At 41.0% G+C, this 25,865-nt stretch overlaps 1 protein-coding gene across 4 annotated transcripts in view; it reads right to left on the bottom strand.

Annotated features, from left to right (window-relative positions):
- Window positions 1-490: 490 nt before the first annotated feature.
- Window positions 491-25,865, bottom strand: part of CORIN (corin, serine peptidase) — a 1,512,429-nt gene continuing 1,487,054 nt past the window's right edge. For all 4 annotated transcript variants that reach the window (XM_069201641.1, XM_069201646.1, XM_069201651.1 and 1 more), the window contains exon 22: window positions 491-1,752. In XM_069201641.1, the coding sequence (XP_069057742.1) occupies window positions 1,570-1,752 (183 nt within the window). In that variant the 3' untranslated portion in view covers window positions 491-1,569. The remainder of the gene's footprint in view (window positions 1,753-25,865) is intronic.

Raw genomic sequence — 25,865 nt, 5'->3', positions numbered from 1 at the left:
TACTTACCTTCGGTAACTACTTTTCTGGTGGATACATTAGCTACCTGTGGATTCCTCACGGTCCCACCCGCCTCCCCGTTGCCTTTATGGTCTTGCCAAGTAATCCTTGAGTGCGCTCCTCTTGATCTTTGAGGGTGCAATAGATGTATATATATAATATATTTATATATATATAGGTATATGTGTATATATCTTTATGTATATACTTGGTGTGTGTATATATTTTAAAAGAGAGAGTTTTATATATATATATATATATATATGTACATAAAAAGATTTACAGTTATTCATACAATGTGGTGTATTTTTACAATATAATGGATGTTGCTTTGTTCTTTCATTGCATTGCCTGGTTGTTCTCATGCACGTAAAAAATGATTGGTACTGACGTCCGCACGTCGTCGAGGACCTCTTATTGCCTGTATGACGTCAGACGGCGTCGCGTGCGAGACAGTGACGTCCTCGTCGACGTGCAGAGACTGGTAAGAAGATTTCCGTCGAATGCTGGCGCCATGGGAGTATTCATGAGGTGAGGAATCCACAGGTAGCTAATGTATCCACCAGAAAAGTCGTTACCGAAGGTAAGTAACTCGTTCTTTCAGTATGAGACAATGATGAGAAAAAGAATTAATAAATACTAATCTCGAAATACTTGTGAATGATATTTGAAGCAGTGCTAGAAGACCACGACTAAGTCATAGCTAATAGACCTGTGAGTGATTTCAACTATCTATACATTCTTTGTAGTGCTGTGTGCCAGGCAGAAAACTATCCCAGTTACAAGATGCTGGGAATTAAAGAGGATTTACTAAGACATTGTACATTTAGCCTCTTTATAAATTCATTGTTGATTTCCTACAATTGCCAGTGAGTGTTCAGAGTATGGGTGGCACATGAGGTATTATTAATGTGGCTCTCAAGGCTATTCTGGTGCTTGCACGTTTTTTTTAAATAATCTAATCACGTTCTACGTCTAATGCTTATATTTTCCTAATACCTAACGTGTTTACTTATTCTGCACTGGCCATCCTTCTCTACAGTGAAAGGTGGATTACAGTTTACCCCTAGTAATGGCAAGCATCTTCGGCACCAGAATCATTCAGCTAGTTTCAAATTGACACAAGGTAGAGCCATATTGTGTGTTGGGAGTGCAGGTAAATAATGAAAGCGGTACAGTCATATTACCACTGACTCTGAGCTAAGTCTACACCTGAAGTCACTTCTTCTCATGGAATAGCAGACCCAATGGCACATTGCTGACTGTTATTTGGTGAGTATGGAGGAACTCTAGTACCTAAGAATTTTCTTTGCCTCTTGTTCATCAGAAGACGTGTTCTAATATCTGGAATGATAACAGCAAACTAAAGAAAAATACTTAACATAAAAGTACAGAGGCCCGATACAACAATATCTATTGTGGCAAACGGTGAGCGAAGTGCTTTCTCAATCTCCTCTTATCACATGGAGCTCAAAGGTTGTCTGTTACCCCAAGAGGACTCTGAGCAATCACAGTGGAGCTGCCAGGCTCTTGATTTTCAACGTTTTGGTTTCGCATCGAGTCTTGGAAAGTCAATCTTTTAGAAAAGTGTGAATGTAGATCTGTCTTTCAATCCAGTCCACAAAATGTGACACATTGCTGTAAACACCTGGTCCTAAAACCTTGGAAAAACAGACCGATCCCCACGATGTCAGGCCAAATAAGGTCCATCTTCCTCCAGGCTGCTCACACACTAAAGGACCTCCACTGTCCCCCTGCAAATGGAAAAATGCGAAGATTAACATTAAACAGTATGAACTCACTGATCAAGTTTGCTAACACAGACAAATCTACACAAGTCAAAAAAATCCCCAAACCAAGTTTTTTGGGGGTAATAATGGCCCTGCTGGACTCAACCCACAAAGGTGGCAAAACCCTGGAAAAACAACCCTAGTGCCAAGATTTCATGAGCCACAGTAACAATAAATGTTGCAAATTTGGTGAAGAGTCCAAAAAAGGAAAACACATTAACACTGTTTAAATTAAAGAACCATTCCATTTATTTGTTGAACATTTCAATACAATATTAATTTAATTAGTTCTTCATTTTCATTTCGAAAGTTCGTATCTTCACGTAGTACGTAACATTACTTCCAAAATTCAGGTTTGCTAATTTAAATATTATTGATGTAGTACAGGCAAACAATTTCATATTTCAATAGTCATCTTCCATTCATACTAAAGGCAATAATTGATTTCTTTATTGTACAGCCAACATGTGTTTCACAGCTTAAAGTGGACGGCTGCTTCTTCAGGGCTTGATCAAATCCCTCACAAGCTAATACCACAGGAAAATCTTTAAAAAAAACTGTAAATGTTCTCTTTTAGTTCCACCATCACATTAATACTTCCAAAACGTGCTGATTCTGAAAAGACTCTCTATACCACTTTTGGAGAATCAGATGCTTTTTCAAAGTTTTTATCACCAATTATCTTAAAGATCCAAAATTCACCAATTTGCGATCATGAATTTCAGAGTAAGGTTAAATGCCTGCATCTGTTCTTTAATTCATTCTATTGATCTTCCTGATCTCCACCAAATGATCATCGCCCCCCCCCCCCCAGGTGCTCATGAGTAAACAAACTGAATTGGGTATTATCATTAGTTTCACCAAACGCCGCACAACATAGCCCGCCCTCCCAATACCCTAGGGCAACCTATAAAACAGTAAAAGTATTTTCACCCAAACTCAACTTTAATTCCATAGAATTTCTTCCCACATTAATGTACTAAAGAGAGGTAAACTGATGCCGATTTAGAGTCATCCTGGCCACCACATGATTCCAGGGTTCGTTGTGCAATGACTTTCCCTACTTCAGCAGCTGTTTCTGCAAGTGTTTGGTTTTCTGATGGATTACTCAGTAGCCTCAGTCAATTCCTTTTACATTGTAACCATTTTGTCAACAAAGTCTGGGTGCACTTTATTTGCTGTTAGCAGCAGCCCACTGTTCAGCCCAGTTCCATCCTGCTTTTATGAAGTGTTCTTTACCCCAGTTGAGGTCCTTTAAGTGCATATATATTTCAGTGCTTCAGTATTTCAGAGTGTATAGGCACTGTTTTACCTCCAGAAAATAATTGCCTCTATATTGCACAGAAGTAGTATAGTCTGAGAAAAATAACACCTTACTGTTCTTCACTACTAGAGGGACACACTGCCTTCTTCTTTGGAGTATTTGGTCTCTGCCTCGAAGTTAAGCAGGAAGGCTAAAACTGACCTTAGGGGACATGTTGGGGTGGCTGGTTTTGGTGGATATGCAGGAACCCTATAAGATTGCTAACTCGTAAACAAGGAGGATAGGCTTTTCATAGCAACAATTCTGTTTAGCCAGGTTTCTAGGTACAACTCTATGCTCTAACCTTTCACCCTTTCTGGTAGCCCCACCACCCAAATGTTCCCCTTCAAGGGACCTTCTGCTCTGTATTGAAGCAACCACATACCGACAGACAGGTTAGCCCCTTAAGTTTGAAGTTCAGTGATTGTTGGTGTCATTGTTGAGACTGTATCCAATGCCATTTTGTGCATGAGTGCCTGGCTATGGAACATGTACCCTAAACTACAAACCTCATCCTAGCAGAATCCTCCCTTCACCCACTCCTCCTAACTAGGAAGGACATTTCTGTTCATATAACAATGCTACATTGCTATAAAAGATTTGAAAGGAATTGTAGTCAAATTAGGTTTGTGTAGAGGGGGAGACCATTGAATAGATTGCACCTCCTCTATGGTTTTATAACTGTCCCCCATTACGGTCTATCGCAACAAAAGATCTAAAACACGTGGGCTTTATTCATAAAAAGCAGGGTAAGGAAATGATGCAAGGGGCTTCTACTCAAAATTGGAAGAAAATGTAACTTTAAAGGAAGAGAAAGATCTAGTAGCTCGCAGCCTTGAATTCATTTTCACGCACAGGCTTTTTCCGTTTAAAGTTTAGGGAAGACTGTGTTTAGTTTACATTATTATCATCAGGATGCAGATAGCAGGGCCTGGTAATGAGCAGTGTTCAATCAGATTTATGACCCAGGCTGGGGCACAGAGGTGAAGCACAGAGGTATTTAACTCTAAATAAAAGTCCTTCTCAACTCAATATTGAAGAATAATAACAGAATTATGTTTCTGGATGCTTTTAACTCTTCATTTTATTTGTCTCGCATTTCAAAATGTTGCATTTGCAAACTGTAGGCCTCTTGCTTCCAATGTCCAGTAGACACTGTGCCATATTCATAACTGAAAAACACAGTCTTTTTTTTTTTTTTTAAATGACTCGCAAAGAAATCTAGGAGATTTATTAGCATCATTTTTTTTAATGCTAATGTGGACCAACGAGGCCAAAATCGCAAAGCCAAATTTACAAATGCATACATTGCGCCACTCTGTAACCTTTTGCGCTACATTATGCCTGTGCCAGGGGGCGTTCCCCCGTTAGGGAAGGACATGAAAATGACGCAAAGAAATCTAAGAGATTTTCTTGCGCCATTTTTTTCTGCACTTTTAACGTCTGCTCCCAGCAAGCGTTAAAAGATGGTACACCATTGTTTACAATGGTTCTCAATGGGCTTTGCAGGATTAGCCTCAAAAAGTTTTACACTAATCCTGCAAAGCTCTGAACTAGTGTCAAAAATTTGACACTAGTTCTCTAACTACCTCCATGGTACACTGTATCTTAGATATGGTGCACGATTGGTGGCATTAGGGGGATGCTAAGGGGCACAAGGAAAGTGTTGCTGCACTGGGCGCAGCAACACTTTCCTTAAATCAGGCCCTAAGTCTTAATATTTTTCTCCACTTTCAATTAAGCTAATTACATCTTAATGTTTTACGAAGCATGTTTCTTCACTTTAAATTCCTCCCATTTAAACAAATGTTTGTATGTTTGTGATGGTGCCACATTTGGCGAAAAGTAGGTCGACACAGGCTCTCAGTCACTCATACTCATATATCCCATTCATCCCCAAAGACCATGCTCTTACTGATACCCATAGCATCCCTGTCATAGTGCCTCTAGCCAAAAGTATTTTGTTCAAACCACAGTATATGTCTCTGTGGACAGTAGGCTCAATGAAGCTAGGTGTGTTGGTGTCTGGTAACAATGCACAAGTTGCTTAACCTTCAGTAGCTCAGAATATTTTTCACTGATCAGAAGTAGCTCTCACTACAGAAAAAGTTGATGACCATTGGTTAAATCATGAAGATTTAAGGATAGCTTATCCAGAAAAATTAAAGATGAAAATTGAAAATGCATTCTTCAGTATTCATGTAGGGTGGTGTAGGAATCAGATTATTCTATCTCCCAGGCTTAGAGTAGGGGAAGGAGCAAAAATGCTCAGTGGAGTATAGGAGAACATTGAGAATTTCCTTCCCTCAGAATAACAATGGTAAGCCAGTACAAGAATACAGGTATAATACCCGATATTCTCCCCCAAGTGAGTTTCAGGAAGTGGGTGCATATAGCCTAAGTGACATAGATTACTGTAGGAGAGGAGATTAAATTTGAAGAAATTACACTACATCAAGCATCAGTAGAAAACAATATAAAAGTGTATGTGGTGAAAGAGCAGTGCAGGCCTAAAGCCCATGCTGATGCCTGAGAGATGAAGAGTTCACTTGGAAATAGAAGGCATGACCAGCAAGGTCTTAGTTAAAGGAAACCCCATGTTTGTAATCTTGAAGGCATATATGGTCTTAGCACACAGGCATGTATTCTGTTGTCCCAGTAAATTAAAAACATGAATGAAGAATAGGAGCAGGAGATTGAATTAACCAAGGGTACAAGAGAAGACCGACTAAACTTGCACACAAATACACATACATTGAAGAAAACTGAATAGTAAGTTTGTTGAGCATTGTTAGAACTGCAATAAAGAATATGTAAGAAATAGGTTAAAGGTTTAGGTACACCAGTGTTTGCAACCAACATGGAACTGCTACGTAACTTATTATTTGACCTTTTGTAATAAGCATTGTTCGTGTTGCTATATAAGTGACTGCCTGTGAAGCAGCAATTTGAGGCCAGCTGTTTACCTGTATGGAGATAGCTACTCTTCCTGCCGCAACAGTAAAAATCTGTGTTTGCCTTGCCCAGAGGAGTCTTGTCTTTTTCTTTATCTTAAGTTTACCCACAACACTTGGCGTGCCAGCATAGGAGTCCTGCTTGCCTTCAACCGACTGCTACCACAGTAATAAAGCCTACCCCAGGTGCATAGATCATTGCACATCTTTGATGAGGTAAGCAGACACTGTGTTCTCTAAAGTTCTGCCTCTTCACGGGATGGGTAGGACCCAGTGATTGCTGTCTTTAAGGTGAGGACAGTGCGGACTTCATTCTCTGTTTTGTGTATACTGTATGACTTGTCTATCTGGCAACGGTAAACACAGATGTCATGTAAATATAAGGATAAAAGGGTTTTGCATGCAAGATTCTGTACGTATTGCACAAAGGATCAGCATAGTCGGTAGTGTTTATTCCAATATAAAGACTGTAAGTGGTCAATGTGGATGATTTGAAATTGGTGTTCCAATATGTGTTCCAATATTTTGACATAGAGGGATGGCTGCAAGGCCCATGTCGTGAAACTTTACCTCCAAATACCATCTGAATACTCAAGTTACTGTCCTGTATCTAATGTCCAGAAGCCATTCCATGGTCTATGAGACGCATGGTTGGATGGTTATCCTGTGTTAAGCGCGGAGGGAAGTTGCCAGTTGCTGACAACAGGATTTACCATTTAGAGTTAAAACAATTGTGGTTAACATTTAGAAGTAGTTGAAGTGTTCATATTTTAAAAGGTTGATGCAGAGTGCATGTATAAATAGAAATACAGTCACAGAGTGATGTTGTATAATAGTGCATTCTGTTATTATGATGCATAATGTTTAACATATGACTGAAAAGACAAATTGACAGATTTCTTGTTTGTAAGGACTAGTGTAGAAATGTAAAAAGAGAAATATTGAGTAAACAGATAAAAGTTAAATTGCAAAAGTACGAGAGGATTATGGTGACCCCCTTAAAGCACATGCAAAAGACCTTTCCAAGTGACCAGAAAAAATTACAGAAATATTGTCAGGAGTGGTTTAAGGCTATTCAGAAGCATACATATCGTTGGCCAAAGGAAGGGACATTTGATGACAAAATATTAGAGCACATTGTTACACACCTTAGGAGTAAATATGCAGGAGTTAAATTGCAGAAACAATTAGAGCCTTAGCATTATGGCAAGTTTTTTGTGAGACGTCTAAGGACTCCTCAAATGTGGATACCACTAGTAATCCGTCCACTCCCCCCTTCCCTATGACTCAATGAGTATTTCCCCTAAGGTATCTGGTATTTATTCACTGACATAATTACAGGAAGTTGCAGTGCGATTTGAGAATCCTGAAGTTGAGACCCCTTCACAATTCCCAAAGGGATCCCCTAATATTGCCCCACAGATGTAAAAGCAAAGACATAAGAAGGGGTGGGTGACTCTCAGTTTTCAGGACAATTAGAAATGCAGTTTATACTGCATTTAGATCCAGCTTCTCCCCCAGGAGGATAGAGGTGAAGGGCAGGGTCCAGGAGACAGTGACAATCAGTTGTATGTTTCATCAGCAACATCACACTTATTACAGAAGAGGGATCTAACAGGAAGGGTAATTAGGGAATGGATATGCAGATGATGCTAGATGTAATCGTTCAGGAATGGTTATTACGAAGTGAGGGCAGAAGGGATGCGAGAGAAACAATGAGAAAAGTATATTATGATAATCTTTCAGGACAATTTCAGTGAAGTTTTAGGAGGACGGCAAATAGAGTAGAGTCAATATATAGGTGTGTAAATAACATGGGTGAAATACTTCGATCTCCAGAGGTTAGGCTCTCTACTTATGATATTAATACTCAAGAAAGACCCCTTATTGATTCTGATCATTCAAAGGGAGTGATAGGATTGCTTAATCGCACTGACACTAGAGAAAGAGAGCAGGACATGTTCTCCAAAGCTAGGAAACCCCAAACTACTAAGCTTGAGCGGTTGCAGTTTCAGGGAACGCATGGCCAGCCAGACCCCAGGATTGGATCATGTGACGCTATCGAAGGATTGGCACTACTTGATAAACCAGTGAGGCAGATAAGTATTCAATCAGTTTTAGGCAGTACTAATCTCACCCCTAGTGAGATAGTTGCTGAGGGAGAACATAGTTGGTACAGTGCTGTACCTTATGTGGATAATTTAGTAGTATTGACTGAAGGTTTAGCCACACAGATGAGACCATGGCCATGTGAAGGATCCTTTGATCCATGTGACATGGCAAATGCTGAGCAGTGTATTCATTATGGTGAGGAAGATCAAGACTGGGATAATCCCTACATGCGGAAATGTTTGCAAGCGTGGCAAAACTATTCGAGACAGCACAACCCACAATAATGTGTCACTCTCATATATCAGATGTCCCTGATACGTAAGGGACCTGGGGCACTTCATTAGGTTCCTTTGCCACAAATGTACAAGGAGAATCTTAAAAAGTTGTCACTGCCACTTACAGAGGGAACAGGGAAATGGGTTAGGTCCTTTGAAAAGCAAACTACGTGTATCGCCTTGGCAGTAGGTAACATAGAGTTTACTTGGCTTTCTTATAAGAGATGAGACAGATACTGTTTTTCGGAACGCTGGAGTGAGAAATGTTACCTTCACTGAGAATAGGTATGATAGTTCCCCATTCAATTTAGTTTGGACAGTAGTTTGGGATCAGTTGAGGAAAATGTATCCTGACAGGCTAGATATTGGACCTGTCATGGCTCATTCAGTGCAGCCAAATGAGGATCTAAAATGAGGATCCTACTCAATTTCTCAGCAGGACAAAAGAAAAATGGACTCAAGAATTAGGTCAGGGTTGGGAAGTAACCGGGGGAAATGCTGTGTTGTTTTACAATGTAGTGAAAAAGGGTTTACCCTCTGATGTACAAGACAACCTTAATAATATAGCGAAATCCAAGCCCTGGACAGAGATGTAGGCACATATAATCCATTTTTGTATTAAGAAGCAAGAGAAAGAGAGAACCAAGTGGGAGTTGACAGAAAAAGCAGCAGCCAAGTTAATGCAGCAAAAGTTGGCAAAGAAAGGAGCAGTGGAAGAAGCTGCAGTAACAGCCACTACTCAGTTCACTGCAATGTCTGTGGATTCGGGACCACGGACTACCCAACAAAAGTACCCATAACAGCAGGATAATATAAAGGACAAGGAAGTAGCAGAGGAGGATGAGGATGAATAGGAAGAGGCAGGATAGGTCCGCAAAGGATGGATTAAACATGTCTTTACTGTCACAGATATGGACATTTCATTAGAGATTGTAGGACTAAGAGATGGGATGAGCAAAACTGAAGGACATGTGTTTGCAATCATCCAAGAAATACAGTAGTGCATCCATAGTCAAACCCACAAATAATACATTCAGATGCCATCACAAAATGTGCAGCAACCAGCAATGCCTCAGGTTCAACAAATTTGAATTGGGTAGTTACCAAGAACCCCCAATGACATCTCACCTCAAAGTGGACAGGGAGGAAATTCTGCACAAATCATGTGGGAGGATACACGCAATAAAGGTGCCTCTAGAGTAGTTCCATTTGTCCAGAATTGTCAGTGACGCACAGACCAGATGAGGACCCACTGCGACAGTAGCTATCAATGACCAGAGGTATGCATTCCTCATATATATGGGAGCAACCTGATTGTGTATTAGAGAGGGAGACCTTCCAATTTGTAATAACTAAATGGACATACAAGGATTCTCTGGGGGCAGTAATAAGGATTTAATTTAGTAAACCAGTGGAGGTGGAAATAGGAGGGAAGTACATTGATGGCTGTCTACTGTTCTTTCCAGCTGCCCGGGGTAATTTATTGGGGAGAGATATTATGGGCAAATTAAATATGACCATTCATTTTGAGCCTGATGAAACTATTTCTACCCCTGGAGTTCCACCCTCCAGGATCATTACTGTAACAGTGGACTCTTCTTTTGGAGATCAAATCAGAACGCGACCCATTAATATAGAAGGATTCATTACAGCAGCGTATACAATAATAGCAGAAACACCAGTGTTACTGGGAAGAGAGGTTCAGTTGCCTAAAGACTTTATTTTCTGGTGACAAGGGCAAGATTCGTGGATATCTGACAATGAGTTGATAATACAAATAGAGGCGTTAGAGATTGCACCAACCAGTGGCGCTTTTATAGCCAGTGATCATAACCATGTCTTGTGGGCATGTGTTATAGTCATTGAGGAGGTCATATTTGGTGATCAACAGTTTGATGATGGTTTTGAGAAAATAGTTGTAGTCTTTCAGGATGACAAACCATTGAGAAAAGTATTGGAAGTAAGGACGCCCACACCAGGTAGAGCTTTTGATTCTGTCATAGGTGTAGATCTTTCCAAAGTACCAGACATCTTGTGGACTAAGGGTCTTCTACATGATGTAGGTCTTATTCTTACTGCTGCTCCATTTAGGATTACTGAAGGAAGGTGCTTTTCAACTAATTGTGAGACAGTATCCTCTTTCTAAGGAAGCAGATGAGGACATCACCCCTACTATACAGGCATTTCTAGAACAAGGAGTAAGGAATGTCTCCTTGTATTCCTCCTATTTACACAGTTATGAAATCTAAGGGTTAAAGACCTGTGCCCCTTGAATGATGTAGTAGTACCGGAATTTCCATTTGTTCCCAACCCTTCCATTATTTTGACAAATATTTGTCAGGATGCTAAATATTTCTCTGTTTTAAATCTCAAAAATGCTTTTTTTTTAGCATCCCTCCTTCATCCAGACAGCCATTTGACACAGTTTTCCTATTGAGGGACTCAGTATGTGTTTTCCCGTTTATCCCAAAGGTACTGTGAATCCCCTAGCATTTTCAACAGAGTACTGAAAAATGATGTCAAACTTCCAGTGTGACAGTACCTTGTTGCAGTATGTCAACAACACATTAGTTTGCAGTCTTACAGAATAACAGTATAGAATAGATACCATTTCTCTTTTGGTTACTCTCACACAGAGAGGATACAAGGTAGGAAAAGATAAAGTTCACTATTGTCAGTAGAAAGTCAATTACTTAGGACAATTACTGTAAGCTTCTTGTCAACAAGTAACTCCTTAAAAAGCAGCATCTATACGTCAAATGACTAAGCTAGAAACTGTTAAGGGAATGCAGAAGTTTCTTGGCCTCTGTAGCTTTGTGAGACAATGGGTTTTTGATTACAGCACTACAATAGCACTTTTGCTGGCTTCTATTAAACAGGCGAAAGACATAAATGATAAGATAACATGGACACCAGAAATGAGGGAGACTTTCCAGAAATTGAAGACTGAGGTCAGTTTTGGGGACTCCTGAGTACACCAAAGAGTTTTACCTCTTTTGTCATTACAATGATCAAGTGATGACAGCTGTCCTTATGCAGAAATATTCCATAGGACACAAACCCTTTGCATATTTTAGTGGACAGTTGGGTTCAGAGATGAGAGACATTATCCTTGCTCGCAAGCTCTCGCGACTACAGCCTTTGCAGTGCAAAAGAGCACCCCCATTGTTATGGGGGCACCTTTGATGCTCTATGTAGAACATGCAGTGTTTGCCATCCTTCAGAAGGCTAAGACTTGTATAACTACACAGAGAGTGCCAGGATATTAGGTGATACTGTCACAACCATCTTTGAAGGTTGTGAATTGTCATACAATGAAGCCTGCAACATTCTTTGCTCATCCTATATTAGACTCGAAGGATGATGCGCATTACTGTGCAACATATAGCCCTAATGAATCTAGTCAAGCAACAGAGGATCCTATTCCAAGTAATATTGTCTATTTTGTTGATTGTTCCTCTACTATTGACCAGGATATAGGAATGAGACACACAGGTGCAGCAGGAGTCAGGGCACAACAGCATGATTCTTCAGACACTCCACACAATGGCGCAAATAACACTACCAGCACATTACTCAGCAGAGCTGATAGCTTTGATATCAGCTCTTAAGGAAGGAGCAGGAAAGTCATCACAATATATTCAGATTCGACTTATGTAGCTACCAATGTACATTCTAGCATTCTGAGATGGAGCAGGAGCGGTTTGGTCAAGTCAGATGGAAGTCCTTTTATGCATAGGAATCTTTTAGAGGCTTTAGTAGAGGCACTTGCATTACCACAGGCAGTGGCAGTTATGAAGTGTGCAGCACATTCAAATGGACAGGATTTTGTGGCACAACTAAATTCACTAGCAGATTGGGCTTCCTGTACCATCAAGTTCACAACGAGTCCCTGTTGTGGTGGCCCAGACTGCCTTACCACCTGAGTTTGAATCTGACACTACCACTGATAATGTCAGGCCTCATTATTGTGAAAGAGCAAGGTTACATCTTCGAGAGTTGCAGGAAGCTGCTCCATCACATGAGAAACAGTTATGGGAGATCAGAGGATGCTCCCAGTCAGGGTGTTACTTAGTTTATAGGCAAATATCTACGGGTTAACCAGTGGTGCCTCAGGCTTAACTAGCTCTTGATCAATTGCATTTAACAGCCCACATCTCGAGAGATAATTTGTCTATGCAAATACAGCAAGATTGATTTGTTCCCAACTTACATGATATGCTTACCATGTACCTTCATAATGGTACTGTTTGTCAGCAATTCTCTCCAAGTCCCACATTGAAGGATGATACATTCTACCATCCCATGACCACAATGTACTTTTAAAGCTCTCCATCTTGACTTTGTGGACATGTTAGAAAGATGCATGTATTGGTACCTCATATTTGTAGTTTGCCCTTTTTCCTCAATGGATTGAAGCAGGACCGTGCGTCCACTGTGATGTTAATTCAGCTGCTACTTTTCTTATTCGTGAGATGATTCCCCGCAGGTGAATTCCAGAAGGGATAAGATCTGACAATGTCCCACACTTTGTTAATGCAATTTTCATACATCTCACAACAATGCTTGGTATAAAACATAAACAACCTCCTATTTATAGTGACAGGGAGACCTATGAATTCGCAAATACTTGCCACCAAAAGTAAGGTACAGGGAGAAGGTACAGCTGAAATCTTGAATGATGAAATGCATGTTTATCTTTCTGAATTAACCAAAGTCGCAAAGTTCATTTCTAAGCGCCATCGCTGAGGTCAACCTCCCAGCTGTGCACATAGGTGATACAGTTTTTGTCAGAAATGTTGTCCGGAAATGGAGAGAGCCAAGGTTCGATGGGCTTTTCACTGTGACAATGTCTACCCCCACTGCCCTTAAGGTAGATGGCAGGAATCCTTGGATTCATTTATCGGACATTCGTTTGAGCCCTGCATCATGCACAAAACTACATAAATATATATGATAGATATGAATACAACAAGAGGGGGGAAGAAGATTGTGACAGTAAAAATATCCCCCTCCACCCCTCCCTTTGAACAATTTTCTGCTTTTGGACATGTTTTTGAACCAGCAAAATGAAAGTTATGTATTTTTGTTTTCTTTTTACGTTTTTGTCTCTTATTACTATCACTTCTACTATTGCTCTTTTTTAGTGATGTATGTTCTAGCTCTACTAGTTACATCATACACCTGTGAAGAGAACTCTCTACTCTTGCTAATGTATCAGTACGTCAGATATAGGTTCAGAAAATACAAATGAATAATTTTTCATTTGCTCTTTAATTCCTGATGGCACCGGACCAGATAGGTTGCATTCAACTAAGGAAACAGCCCAAAGAATAACTCTGTGTCTTTCACATCTCTACCTGTGCAGGATAAAGGCCCAAATGTTGCTAACACGTATTAGGGTAGTACAGTTTTTCATTATTGCCACAAACTATGACTCTTCAGAAGACGTCTTATACATCCTTATAGATAGACAGGACATTAAAGATGAAATAGGACAAATGAAGAAAACGGGTCATTCTAACACTGCAGACTGGATACAAATAGTGTTAAATTTAGGGTTTTTATGAGTAACATGCCCACCCACTGAGTGTAGTACATATTTAATAAGTTCCTTACCCCCAGAATGTGTCCGTAGGCCAGGATTTAGAGTTACTGGATCAGTTTATGCCCATGAGCAATGGCATCCTGATATTGAATTTTCCTGTAAGGTCATGTCTTTATGGAATGGAACTCATATTAGTCAGGATGCAGCAAGAAAGTGTGCACGTATTTGGGATGACAGTGTTGCATGTTACACTTGGATAGATAGTACAGTAAGTCCTCAGACAGTCAGGAGATTGTCTGTTTCTTTATGATTCAGAGGAAACAGCAGCATTATTGTAGGCAGGAATATCAACTGCAGGGCCACAATAGATAACGCCGACATGCAGGGGGCACCTCCAGCCTCATGGACTATTATCAGCAGTGTAAAGAACTACTGTATGCTCAGCAACCAATGAACTTGAATGGCCTATGTACCATGGTCACCTTGCATGCCCCTGTCTTGGTAATTCCTGGAGTCAATTCATTGATGCTTCATGAACACCCCATGAGCCATCCAATGACTTTGTTATATCATCACTTAAGGAGAAGAACTGCACAGTATTAAGGCACTACCACTTGCAATGATGTTCCCCAAGAGTACTGGTTGTTTAATGATGCACAAGTATTCTGCTGTTTGTTCAGGCAAAGGCAACTGCTCAATGGCTACAGATAACTAGATGGGAACGTATGAAGTCTATAAATAGTATGAAAGAAGTATTTAATGCCATTAAAGAACAGCTTTGTGATATGAGAATGATGATAATGCAGCACTGTTATGTACTTGACTTTATGGTGGCCATCGAAGGAGGGGTATGTGCAGAGATTGGGACTGGTTGTATTACTTTTGTCCCAGCAAATGATCCAGACAATGGAACTTTGTCAGAGGCTATACACACTTTGCATAATCTACAGAAGAAAATGGTAGATGAAGGAGGTGGCCCAGATAATTGGCTTAGTGGGTGGTTTTCGTTACTACCATCCTGGATGTCGGGACTGTTGGGAGTCTTGGTGCCAGCTCTTGTGGCCCTGTTATTCAAGCAAATTTAGACCACCTGTTTACCTGTATATAAATAGCTACTCTCCCTACCGCAACAGTAAAAAAGCTGTGTTTGCCTTGCTAAGAGGAGTCTCGTCTTTTTCTTTATCTTAAATTTCCCAGTGACGTTAGGATATGTGTTCTCCAGATAGGCTGGTTGTTTTCCCCTAGAATATGCATGGTCTTAACAGACTGTGAAAATTGGAGTGTTTTAGCCAATAATGTGATAATTTGTCTTTTAAAAAACGTGACTAACTGGGGAAAACTGCATTTGTTCAGATCAGTACAGAAGAATGTCAGGATTTGTTAATATTAGTACAGAAGCATATCAAAAGGGACTAGGACACCTTTGGGAGGATTATTATCTTGGTATCCCCCAAAACTGAAAAAGGATGAGCAACAAAGGAATTGTTGTGAATGGGTATAAACCTGCTTAATAACCTTATATGAAAACTCTGCACAAATAGAGAGGATAATTGTGGGGAACATCTATGTTGCATTAGGTGGGAAGCTATACAATTTAGAACAGGTCACAATGTTTGGTCTTGATCTATGTAATTTTGGTGCTCTGTATTGAACAACTGCTGTGTTACTCCTGGGAGATTTCATTATGCACTTAAACCCAGAACAGGTAGATAGTATTGTAGGAGAAATGCTCACAGTATATAATATACTAGCAGACAAATTTCCAAGTTGGGCCAATGTGAAAATTGCTGGGAAATGCAAAAACACCTTGCTGTAGGGGGGTGTTTGTTTGCCATTAGGGTCGTCTGGGGCTCTACCAGCTAGCAAAACAAGCTTTACCTCAATCAAATCAAAAAGGACCAATCAATTAAATGTTCATACAGTATTGGGACTTTGAGCTATGTAAAGATTTCCAGGTACAAATGCTCGAAGATAATGGTCAGTGGTCATTTACCACTGGGCCAAAGTTGGAATTGAGGGAACGGGAACAAATGCTACTGCTGCAAATTAGTTTTCCCAAACGTAGGGTAACTTGTATTTTCGAAGCATAGCTGGCGGTATTAGCTCCGTTCCAGCTGTCTATAGTACTGAATAGTGCTGACAATTCATCAGGGGACAAGAAAGTAGTCTTCTCCTATGAAACAAAGAGCAACTGTGAATTTGACAGTACTACTTAAGGGAAATTTGGTAAAGGGGATTCATGCTAATACAAAAGGTCTCAAGGGCTCTGGGATGTTCAACTCTCAGTGTCAGGACTTAAAAAGAAAACTGAGAAAGTTTAAGAGAAATAAGTAGCAAAGGAGCAACACTGCCCTGGATCAAATGTAGAGTGAAACTAAGGCAAATATGTTGCTTTCATTAAAAGAAATCAGGAGTTCCTGTATAAATCAGATTTGGAGGAAATGTTGCCCGTGTTAGGCAGGAAGGATCAAAGAAATTTTGGAAACTAGTGCGAGGGTGCACATAAAAACAATTACGCCCCTAACTTGATGGCACCGTAGGAAGACAGGGTTAGTTATCTTTCAAATATGTATTCGAACATAAATTAGAACTTTAATAGGAAAAGGCAGTTGTATTTATCAGAAAAGGGTATAAAAAAGGTAATTTCACAAATCAACCTGTCATGGGCAGCTGGCCTTTATAACCTTTCGACAAATAGTATAAAAACCAATATGGAGTGGTGGGCTAAGTTCTTCAGCAAAGTTCTTACCATCTCAGGTGCACTTTCTGGTAGTTGGAAAAAAGTGCAATTATAAGGCCAGTTCTGAAAAGGGATGACCCTTCCAATCCCAAAAACTATTGCCTTATAAGTCTTCTAGATGTAGGGGTAAAAATCTATTCGAAAGTTATACAAGAATACTTGAAAACCTGGATAGAGGAGCATTATCTAGTTCCCATTGAACAAGGTGGCTTTAAGGAAGAGCACTTGATGATATACCATTGATTTAGTCTACGGGCAATGTCCCAAAAAGGTATATAAACTTATAAACTAGAGGGAATTTGTATTGTTTTGTCGATGTTCATGCTGTCTTTGATCTAGTAGACAGAGCAATGCTTTGGAAAATAATAGGGAGCATGAAAAAACAGCTTGTTGCTTGGTGATGCTAGAAGAGCTATGGGAATTCGGCCAAGGTGGTGCTGGCTTCCTTTCACATTAAATTTTACTCAAATACAATTAAAGGCAGGGATGTGTGTTTGGGCCCAACAATGTTTGCACTGTACTTTGAAGACCTACCTCCAACCTTACAAACTACTCATTCATTCTACCCAAGAACAGGAGCAGCATACACCCTGCCTTGTTGAAATAATGCAGATAGGATTACAAAGAAAACTGAATGCATTTCATAAGTACTGTGAGACCAAGAAACTAACTATTAATATTGAAAAACGTTGGTAACGGGTGGAAAAGTAAGCCCTTTGAGTGGACAATTTGAGAAATGGCTGAGAAAGAGACTTTGACGTTTAAATATCCAAGTATGATGTTTAACAATAAGCTACAACGGACGCTGCACCTAGATACTTTAAAAACTCATGTGCTTTTTACGTAGATGGGCTTAAGAAATTTAAAATAGACTTTGATGGTCCTTCAATCGAAATTGCCCCAACAACGTACAAAGTAGTGGTTTCCCTGACTACTGCTATATGGGGCAGAGGCTGTATATCTTGGTTCCAGATATGACTGGGGGATTTTGGAAGGTACTGGCCTCAAAAACCTGTTGGGACTGTCCCCCAACATTATGTTTCAAGCATTAACAGTGAAAACAAAGGTGAACTCCTGGAGCTCCATTACATTTTTCCAAAGCATATGTTTCCGCCGGAAACAGCTTGCAATTGTAAAACAAAAGTGTCTTCACAAAGTCTGCCATGGAAATATATCATAGTGAGCATGTATGGAAGGGACGAGTGACAGATAGATTATTAAAATGTGCACAACATTTTAACAGACAGGATTTTAAATTGGGTCCCGAAATACAGAGTTCAAAAAGAGATTTAAAGGAGAGGTGTGCGTTAGATTCTAGGGGTAGAGATCTGAAATAACTACCCACTAAGAAGTCTACCACTCTTCTTAGAGAATCCTGGAAAAACGCTAAAACATTTTCATATTTGTCTGTTATACATATGATGTTTGTTTTTATAGACACATTTGTATTTCATTTTAGTTCAATTACATTACGTGCCACCAAATTAGAAAAATACAGCCATCTTCAAACAATTGACATGAGGCGCCCTCGGATTTTCACAGATTAAAGTCCATTACAATATGCATGAATTGCAAGTACATCTTGTCACCCTCCCAGCGCTCTGGCTAGTAGTAACTGCACTGCGGCAATCACTCATAACACCTTCTCTGGTGTTACTCACTCTCCCCCTTCAAACGTGTCTAGCAGTGCCCCCTAGATCTGTTGCCCTTCAGTCACTCTATCTATCACCTCACCTGCATTGATGAAGGCAGATTTCCTTGGCTATCGTCCATTCACTAACATCCCTCACCCACCTGTCTACACCAGGTTCTGTCTGTCCCATTCAAGTAATTGCCACTATCTGTTTTGCTAACAATAGGGTTAAATGTGTAAATCTGAACTCCATTTTTCGGCCTTTTCACTTCTTAATATCACCCAACAGGCAGACCACTGGGTCTCGCCCTAGACCAGCACCACATACCATCACTAATCATTGTATTTCAGTGTCCCATAACCTACCAGCAGGGGGGCAGTACTATGCTAGATGTAGGAATGTTGCTTTCTGTTTCTGACAGCGATGACATACGCTCGTCGTAGCAGGATCTATTCTATATTAGAACATTGGAATGCTGGAAGCTCCATTGAAAACAATGGAGTGCTGCGGGCTTTTACTGGCCGGTAAAAGCCCGCAGCGCCAACGTTCCAATGTTCGCTTTGTTCACAGCAACAGCTGTGAACAAAGCCTCACGGAGCCCGAGGGGATTTTAATCCCCTCGGGCTCCGTGAATGTTTTTTTTTTAATAGAACATTCTGCCCTGAGTGGCAGAATGTTCTAATAGCCTTAGAACCTGCCGTAGCGGGCTCTACCGGCTATTAAAGTCCCTCTCCCTTGTTAAATGCCCTTGCGTTCGGCTCGGGCATTTAACGCGGGGAGCGGGCCTTTAATAGCAGGTAGAGCCCGCGACGGCGGGTTCTAAGGCTATATAATAACACAAGAGTAACATATGTTCGATGAATATAGTTGAAATATACCAGTTTAAAATGTGCATTACATAATCCCATCTGGACCAGTGCACAAATCCTATTCCACTGTGCGTCCTCAATGGTGCCCCCAGCTCCTCCTCCAACACTGCCTTGGCAGGGAATGGCATCCTAGGGTTATCGGCGAGCACGGCCTTGTACAGGTGCAAAAAAAATAATGTCTGGAGCCCCCCAATTCTATGAGTGCCCGGAACAGCAAAGAGGAAGGTGGGACATTTCTGTGGCCATACGTCCAAAACTGTATCTGCCATGCTGGTGTACAGTCGGAACTGACAATGTCCCATATTAAAGGTCTCCTGTGCTGCCTCAAAAGTGAGGAACATCTCGTTAGGATAGATGTTGGCAAGGGTTTCACAGCCCCCCTCCCACCATGCAAGGACATCCACTGAACTTGCAAGGTTGCGGAAAGCTGTGAGACCCCAAAAGTTAAACTCTTGGGTGAAAGGTGCCCTCACCAGGACCACACTCATTGCTCATCCCCACAAAGACGTGGTATGTTTAATGAGATAGGTAACCCTGTCTTTATTCCTCCCACTGCTGTGTAACAATTGGGCAAGGTAGAGTGATGTCATTCGTCTGCCAGGAGAGTCTTTTCCCAATTATTTCCCTTTGTCAGCCAGTGGGCTGCATGCTGTAGTTGGGAGGCTAAGTAACACAATGCCATAATACAATTCCATGTTCGGGACTGCTCGTCCACCCCGTCTGTGGGTAATTGCAAAAACTCACGTGCTACCCTGCTTCTACCCCGCACATACAAGTGTGGTGAGTAGGAAGTTCAAGTGTCTATAGACCAATCTTGGTAACGTGTCAAAGGAATGCTGTAAAGCTTATAGGCATTGTGGTAGGAAGACCATTTTTGCCACTGCTACTCATCCCACAACAGACAGCAGCAATGTCTTCCAGGAATGTATTGAACCATTTAAACGCTCCGTTATTCTGTCATTATTATATTTTTCCAGTTTCCTTTCTGTAGGTGTTTCTATAATCCCCAAGTAGCAAAACTGTTTCCCATCACAATGGCAAAACTGGCAAATCAGTGGGATCTGCTGTTGGCAGCAGGCCTAAAAGGAACACCTGTTGGTTGATACTTATAACAGTAAGTTCCCCAAAGGTATCAAGATACTGTAGAAGTAGAGGTAGTGACTCTCTTGGGCTGTAAGAGCATGTTGTCTGCATAGAAAGACACTAGGGGTGTCACCCCTCTCAATAGGATACCCCATTCTGGCATTTTCTGTTGGATTAGTATTTTCAGTGGCTCCTGAGCTTTTGCAAGAAGGAGAGGTGAGAGCAGGCACCCCTGTCACGTGCCCCTACTCACTACTAAGTGATCCGAACAGAGCTGTTCGACGATAACCCTGGGGGGAGGGAGCTGTTGTTGTGTAGCCATTTTAGCTATAGTTTTATACACGTTATTTTAGCAAACTGGGCCTACCACTGTGCACTTTAACCTAGATATATTTTATTCAGCTTCGTTTTATTATTTTAAAATTAGCCACATTTTCCGGACATGTTTTATTTATTCTATCTAGCTGTTCTTTGCCTAGGTCAGCACTTCGTTCTTAAACAAGACGTTTTCTCTCACTCTGTGCTTTTCTCAAGGCTGCTGCCATATAGGTTGTCGGCAAAAGTGGTACGCTTTGTCTCTAATGTTCACAGAAACATACACACTCTTATGTGGGGATCCTTTCTTGGAACATCAGATGTTTTATTATAAAAACACTACTTTGACCCATATACGTTAGAGGGAGATTCCAACCAGATGACCACGACTGTATACTGATTGCAGATTGCTTTGCTGCAGCTGCTTGTTTAGACTACCTGCTTCCTGGCCCATATGGGAACGCTGTCTATCTAGTCTACAGGCCTCCTGCTCAGGTATGAGGGATGGTATCTTCCGAGGGGGAACCTGAAAGGCAGAATTAGAGCTTACCATGCCATGCTCTAACATAGCTTAGGTAGGAGCTATCTTTATAAATCTTAGTGACACTATGGTAGGGTTATGCTTGTGTTTTACTCTCCATGTCACAATTTTAATCTAATTGTGCTTCATTGTCCTAGTTTTTGCAATACATGCTTTATTATCTAAGAAGCAGTTACTTCAATAAAACCTTATTGAACTATACTCTGCCTTTGATTGTCCTTGCATATGTGAGACTAATGTAACTGAGAGAAACGGATGAGATCTGAGTGACCACAATTCCGCTGAGAAGTCATATATCTCATGCACCAAGTTGCCCTAATCATCTCTGCTCTTGGGTGGAGATGAGGCGCTGCTAGTTAGCTGTAAAAACCCAGATTGGGCTGACACGCGTCACATGGTTCGGGATTAGACTCAGTCTCCCGCTGTACAGGTGAGTCTGCCAACAGAATCCAGTAGTCTCATTAGGATAATGAGAACCCACGCGGCATGGCGCCGCCAACGTTTGGTCAGGCACTAATGTTCAGGCCCTCCTGTGTATCTCTGTCTCACTACATGCAAAAGACACCTCATTACTATATACGGAGACGTCCGTGGTATTGACGATTTTTCCTCCTCAGCTAAGTAGGGAGTACCTAACTAACGCTGTAGGTTGTTCAAGCTTGAACCCTAAAAGGATAATCCCCATTTGGTGTGCTTATCTCTGAACAAAATGTACCATTTACCATGGCGAACCCGCAACGGGTAGCAATTGCAGTAAATATGCAACACCACTTACTGCACATTTATTGGCACATGGCCTAACGGCCCAGGGGGGTCCAGTTACATTTGTTGTCGAAGCTCATGCATCATACAGAACAGAAATATTCTATTCTTGGGTCACATTTCCAGCAGTTGATGGGAACACAAATACATTTCACCACTATACACCTGCAAATATATCTGCACAATATAGAGCTTATGCATATGTAGAAATACCTCTATCTTATCAAGACCATAATAATTGGCTTGATGGCGCCCTACCACACACAATACTACATGTTAGGTCCTCTAAGTAATGATAGTCCTACCTGGCCTTTATTGGCCACATATACACCGCACCCTGATGCAGCAACCTTGGCGGTACTGAGGTTCGCCGCTTATATACTGAGCTTACGGCAATATATAGACTATTAGTACAGTTTGTAATGCAAACATTAACTACAAACCCAGCATGTGCTGCCCCGGTGCAACCACATGCAGCAATGCCAGGTATTAATCCTGCGACTGTACATTAAATCATGGGTAAGGTACCCGCCAGACTCGAAGAGATTCCGTTTTGGTTAGCTCAAAAAAAAAAAAAGCACTGGAAGCAGTATTTCACCATATGGGACCTCAGGATAAGCATAGAATATTAACTATTTGCTTGCCATTTGGGATGGTTCCCACAGTAGATAACTGCAATACTTGGGGCACAGTATTTGCCATGCTCTATACTACCACACACGGTACACCAACACTTGCCAATCTTCCGGAAGTGTTAAAACAAATTCAAGATGAATACGGGGCTGCCCCAGCCCTGGACTTGGGGATGCAACTTATTGGCAATTTTGCCACTGTATCTTCCATTATATTAAGTAACCTTAATGGGGAAGCAGTAACACTAGCGGCTCCGGGACGTTCCTGCACAGGATCAAGAACGTGAGCTGCCAAAGATTATCGCTGAGAACTATTCTAGTATTGGTCGGGATAATCTGGGGGCCAGACCCATAAAACCACAGTTTCAGGGTAAATCTAATAAAGATTCTACCAAGCAAGCACCTCAGGGTTTCAAAAAAACACTGGGATAAAAAACAACAAACACCTAAAAAAGACATGGGAGAATATCTGCATTCAGAGACCCCTCAGAATAGATATAATCTCGGAAATAGAGATAATATTAAAACGCCTTACAGATATCAATATACTGATACACCCCAATCTTGTTCCTTTCAGGACTTACCGGAAAAACGCAGTGAGGGAGGTGGGCAGTCAGAGCGGAGAACTGAGTACGTGAAACCGAGACAGGAATCACAACACCCAACAGAAGTTTCTGTTAAAAAAGAATAGAAACTTCCCCCAAAAAAAACAATTTAAAAAGAAAAATATGGCAGCAGTTTCAATTAATCATGCCACTCAGGAAGAAGGCCCTATTGAAGAACAAGACATGGACACTAGCTCTGCTAGACAGCGCAGCAGAGGTCACAATAGTTCACCTGAATCTTTAAGAGCATCTGGAAGTGAAAGCAACTGATGACTTCCTACAAGTTGAAACTGCAGACATGCGTGTCTCCACGCCTGACAGGGTGTACAAAGTAATGACACAGTTGGAAGGCGACATTGAACGCACAATTGATTAAATATTTTGGGACCGTGTCTTCAACATATATGATATTTTAGTGGGCGAAAACGATTGGCCACCTGATTTTGTCCGTACTTGCCCATATAGGGAAGAGGTTATCAAACCTTCTTTCTCGCCTCTTGTTCCCGATGAGCTCGCAGAATCCTATGCCATTGATTGGGCATTGGCGCAGGCATCCGCGTTATATGGCAACCACGTAGGATGGGATAAAGATTCCCCCTATCTTATCATTCCAATTAAAAATCAACCCCAACCTCAACCCCAATACCCAATAAAACATGATGCTAAAGCGCCTGTGAGGGAAATCCTCACACAACTAGAGTACCAGGGTGTAATCGAACCCTGTGTTTCACCAATGAATAATCCTTTATTCCCCATAGCTAAACCGGACCATTCATACAAAATAGTGTTAGACTACAGACAACTGAACAGTCAAAATTGCACTTATGCTATACAAAATTCACATAGCACAGCACTTATGAACAATATAGTGCGCAAAAAATACAAACCAACATTGGATATTTCCAATGGCTTCTGCCAAAATATAGCGTCTGAGAGTAGAGACTTAACAAGTTTCAGCACACTAGGCTCTCAGAAAAAAATCTGTTGTTTGCCACAGGGGTACAAGAACAGTCTAGGACTGTTCGCGGCTCGTGTAACTTCAATATTGCACGACATTGACCCTGAAACATTGTCCTATGTAGATGATATCTACCTTACGGACGATAAATTACTGCTACATCTAAGCCAGGTAGCCGAATTCAGCTATAAATTCAACTTTAAAAAAAACAAAAATAGCCTTCCTTAGTGTCCTGTTTTTGGGATACGAATTGTAAACTGAAGGAAAGAGCCTAACGCCACAATTCTTAGAAAAATGCGCACAGTTGCAACCTCCAAATACCATTTAAAAACTCCAATCACTATTGGGTTTTCTAAATTTTGCCAGAACTTACATTCTAGATTATGCATTACGCATCAAACCCTTATATGACTTGATACATCCTGACTTTTCCAGTAAATTCTGGACAGTCGAACACACACACATCCGCAGAGCATTGCAACCAGGCATGCTTGCAGCACAACACCTACACACAAGGGACAATAAAACACATCTGGTCATCATAGTACTTGTTGGTGCCATCAGTTTCACCTTTGTAACATTTAATGAGGGTGAGACACTCCTGATTGTATACAAATCACATTTGTACTCTACAGCAGAACAACGCTTTGCTCCCACTGAGAAAATTCTCACTGCTGTTCAGATGTCTGTCATTAAAGAGAGACCACTAGCCCAGGGGAAACGCATTATTGTCGTATCTCCAATCCCATCCCTTGAGGCTGTTACCAAAGTCAGCATTCCAAACGCTAAAGCACTACATCCACGTTGGATCTAATGGACAACGTCTCTGACAGCCACCGATGTTGACTATATTTTTAACCCAAAGTTACAATCTCAAGAATTTTTGCAATATGAACTAGAATACCCAATTCTGGAAAATACATTACCTATTGATCATGTACACCGATGGCTTAGCACAACCTGCTATAGGCACAAAGCATCAATATTCTGCTGCTTGCGCAATCATGAGCAGCTATATGGAGGGTAGTAAGTTCTATCTGCAACATACCTTTACGCAAACCCTAGGGGATTGCACTGCACAACTAGCAGAGCTAAAGACTCTATTGATGCCACTGGAACATACGATCCTGAACAGCTAACGTTGATTGTCTGTGATTAATACTATTGTTTCCAGTCCTTTAATGAGTATCTGCATTAATGGCGCCAGAATGGGTTCAGAGATTCTAAAGGTAACACCATCAAAAACAGACTTCTGTGGGGGAAAGTAGCGGATCTGAAAGAAACGCTACCAAATGTCCATGTTGTACATACACTTGGATACCAGCGCGTTGGAATACAAGTTTGCTGGCAATACACTGGCTGATGAAGCAGCCAAATCAGCAGTAGTTACGGCTTCTGTACCTAAAGGATATCCCACTAAACATTCCTATGGATGGGAGGCATGCTTGACGCAGAAGTAAAAATACCAGGCATGGAAATTCGAGTGATTCCCAATAAAGACTTAAGACAAGAATTGATCAAAGCAGTGCATAAGGGAGTTGCTTCTGCCCATGCTGGTGTGGCGGCTACAATATCATTGTTGCAAGCTTGTTATTGGTGGCCAGGTCTATATAAACAGATGAAGCAGTATGTCAGTTTTTCTGGTATCTGCCAACAAATTAAGGGTTCCACCGTCAAATGCCTACTGCAGACACCCCTCCTAATTTTTAACAAACCATTACAGTGTGTGTACTTGGACCATTGCGG

Source organism: Pleurodeles waltl, chromosome 1_2 (genome assembly GCF_031143425.1).
Source record: "Pleurodeles waltl isolate 20211129_DDA chromosome 1_2, aPleWal1.hap1.20221129, whole genome shotgun sequence".
In the NCBI taxonomy this organism is placed as follows: domain Eukaryota; kingdom Metazoa; phylum Chordata; class Amphibia; order Caudata; family Salamandridae; genus Pleurodeles; species Pleurodeles waltl.
This window is presented reverse-complemented; position numbering and strand designations above follow the sequence as displayed.